General features: G+C 49.8%; 1 protein-coding gene across 1 annotated transcript; it reads right to left on the minus strand.

Annotated features, from left to right (window-relative positions):
* Positions 1-1051: 1051 nt before the first annotated feature.
* LOC101344198 (transcription elongation factor A protein-like 4) lies at positions 1052-1636 on the minus strand. The gene has a single exon (XM_012559865.2). It carries the CDS (start codon positions 1619-1621, stop codon positions 1052-1054), a length of 570 nt encoding a protein of 189 aa, XP_012415319.1. The 5' UTR covers positions 1622-1636.
* Positions 1637-2585: the final 949 nt, after the last annotated feature.

A 2585-nucleotide genomic window follows, 5' to 3' on the forward strand; every position in this document is an offset into this window, starting at 1 on the left:
GTCACATGGCAGGGATGGAGTGGACTTTGGCTCACTGGGAACTCCAGGGAAATCAACAGAACTTTGTCACCCTGAGGACTCCAATTTATCATCAGCATTGGAAGCCTGAGGAGGGTGCAGCATCCACGAGAAGGTGCACAGTGCCCAGCAGACATGACAGTACGCAGAGTAGGGTGGCACCCAGCTCTCAGCTACCTGGACTTATTCCTAGACACAGGTGAGACCTCCCTCAGCTCTCCCCCAAATGTCTGATGGAGTCCTGGTTCTGCTAGTGCAAGGGAGGGGGTAGGAGCCAGCCCAGCACAGCTCACATACACAGTACCTCACGTGATCCACTTGGCAGCCCTGGGAGGCAAGTATTATCCTCATTTCGCAGATGACAAGACTGACCCTTACAGCAATTCATCTGTAATAACTTCCAGGTGGATTCCTCCCAGAAGTCCCAGAAGTAATGTGAATTTTCCCCATCGTTTTAAGTTCTGAGAAGATTTTTAAGTATCTCCACTGCTTTCATAAGTTCACCGGACAGCTGATTACTTTTTATGTATTTTTGATCTAAGTTTTTTTTATCTTTAATTATTTCTTTATGGTAAAGTTAATCTGTGTTCTTTGGAAAAAATAGATGAGAGGAAGTAAGGAAAGAAATCTCCCACAATCTTTCAATTCGGGAAGACCACTGTTAACTTTTTAGTGGACAAAATTTGTTTTCCCTGTGCAAAGATGTCTATAGAAATTTTTTTCCAAAAATGGGCCAGGTGGAAGACTAGCACATTTTAAGAAACACTAACACAATACATATGATATAAGCTGCTTTATTTTTCAAATAATCATGAACCTCTCTTCCATGTACATGGGTGAAAATCCCCTACTGAAACACAGAGCACTGCAGTTTGTCAAAAGGCTGCTGGTAACAGGAGTGACACCTAAAGCGTAGTATCAGCATAGGTAAAAGCATAGAGCCTAGCAAATGCCTGCCAGGGAAATGCAAGGAAAAAGAAAGCAGGGTTGGCAATGTTCTAATCAGTCAAACCAGACTTAAAGTCCAAAGGCACTACGGGGAAGGCTTGTCCTCAGAGTCCCTTGGTGGGACCTTAGAGGCACCTTTGATTGCCCCTGGGCACTTTGGGTAGAAGGGATTCTGAAAACATTTTTGCATCCTTATAAAGTCCCCCAATTTCTGTCTGTTTTTTTTCACCTCATCCTCCACCCTAGCCATCTCATCAAATTCTCTTATCATCTCCTCATTGCTCAAATGCATATCATGTATGGCCTCCTTATACTCCTTGAGGTACTCAGCCAGCCCTTTGTTGGTTTTTCTTTTTGCTTTTCTGGGTACATCATCCTGAGCTGGGCGCTTTCCTGCAGCCCTTGTTTCGCTCTCTGACTTTCCTTCACCCTCCGGCTTTCCCTTTGCCTCACCTTCTGGCTTTCCCTTATCTTTTAGCATTTCCTCATCTTCTGTCTTTGCCTTCTTTCCTGTCTTTCCCTCATTTCCTAACTTTTCCTTGTCTTCCAGAGTACCAGCTACTTCTGGCTTTCCCTTAACCTGCGGCTGTTCTTCGTTTTCCATCTTTCCTTGGTTTTCAGGCTTTCCTTCATTTTCACTGTAGAGTTTTTCCATGTTGAGATTCTTCTCCTTTTCCTGCCCTGAGGTTGGGGGGAGACAGGGGAGATGGGAGGAGACAGGAGGAGACAAGGGAGACTGAGGACTTCGGAGTCAAGCACAGGTCTAGATAGTTCTTGCATCTCGGCCCGCCCTCGAGAGGGTTCTTCTAATCTGGCCGGGCCTCCAAGTGTGCCTTCTGCCCACCCTTTACCCCCACCCCACTCAAGCCAATGTTTCCCAGGCAGGCACTGTCACCATCTCTACTCCCAGTGTGGAAGGGTGTGTGTGTGTATGCGCTGGAGGGTGGGGTCCCCAAATTCTACCCAGCCCTTGCCCTCCACACTCCCCCAGCCCCAGGTCCACGGCCAGTGCACCCCTCTCAAAGACCTGCAGAGCTTCTGGACAGGCTTCTCCTTTTCTAGCCTTGCAGAGTGCTGGGAACAACAGACGCCCAGACCTGCAGACAGACAGGAGACAGGGGCAGGGCGCTCGGTGGACGCACAGTGACAAGGGTCCTTTCCTGAATCCGGGTCTCCTCATCAAGGATTCACTCCCCAACATCCCCGCCCCCCAGCCACCATATCTTTTCAGGCCTCAGACCCCAGACCAGGATGTTTTCCAATTTTTGGGTTTCAGTGTCCCCCCTCCCCCGAAGGCAACTTCCTCCACCCCCACCCTCTTTTGCTGGAGGTCAATCTTTCTTCTTAGGCGTAGAAAGCGGGTGGGAGGTATTTATAGAATCTGTCTATGTCTCACTGTCGCACTGCAGGGAAGCGCCCCCCCCCCCATTCCAGGCTCTAAAATGGATGGAGGGTGCAGAGGAGGGGCTGCAGGGTCCTTCCTCACACCTGTCCATGCCCGCTCCTGATCCCTTCCCCTCCTGCCCCCTCAGGTGGTCCCCATCCCTTCCCCTCCCCACCAGGTGGTCCCCATTCTTTCCCCTCCCCCCACAGGTGCACCCCATCCTTTCCCCTCCCTT

This window comes from Trichechus manatus, unplaced genomic scaffold, assembly GCF_000243295.1.
Source record: "Trichechus manatus latirostris isolate Lorelei unplaced genomic scaffold, TriManLat1.0 scaffold00341, whole genome shotgun sequence".
In the NCBI taxonomy this organism is placed as follows: Eukaryota; Metazoa; Chordata; class Mammalia; order Sirenia; family Trichechidae; genus Trichechus; species Trichechus manatus.

Coding starts and splice junctions, on each gene's coding strand:
- LOC101344198 (XM_012559865.2), bottom strand. CDS start 1,621: ATGGAAAAACTCTACAGTGAAAATGAAGGAAAGCCTGAAAACCAAGGA.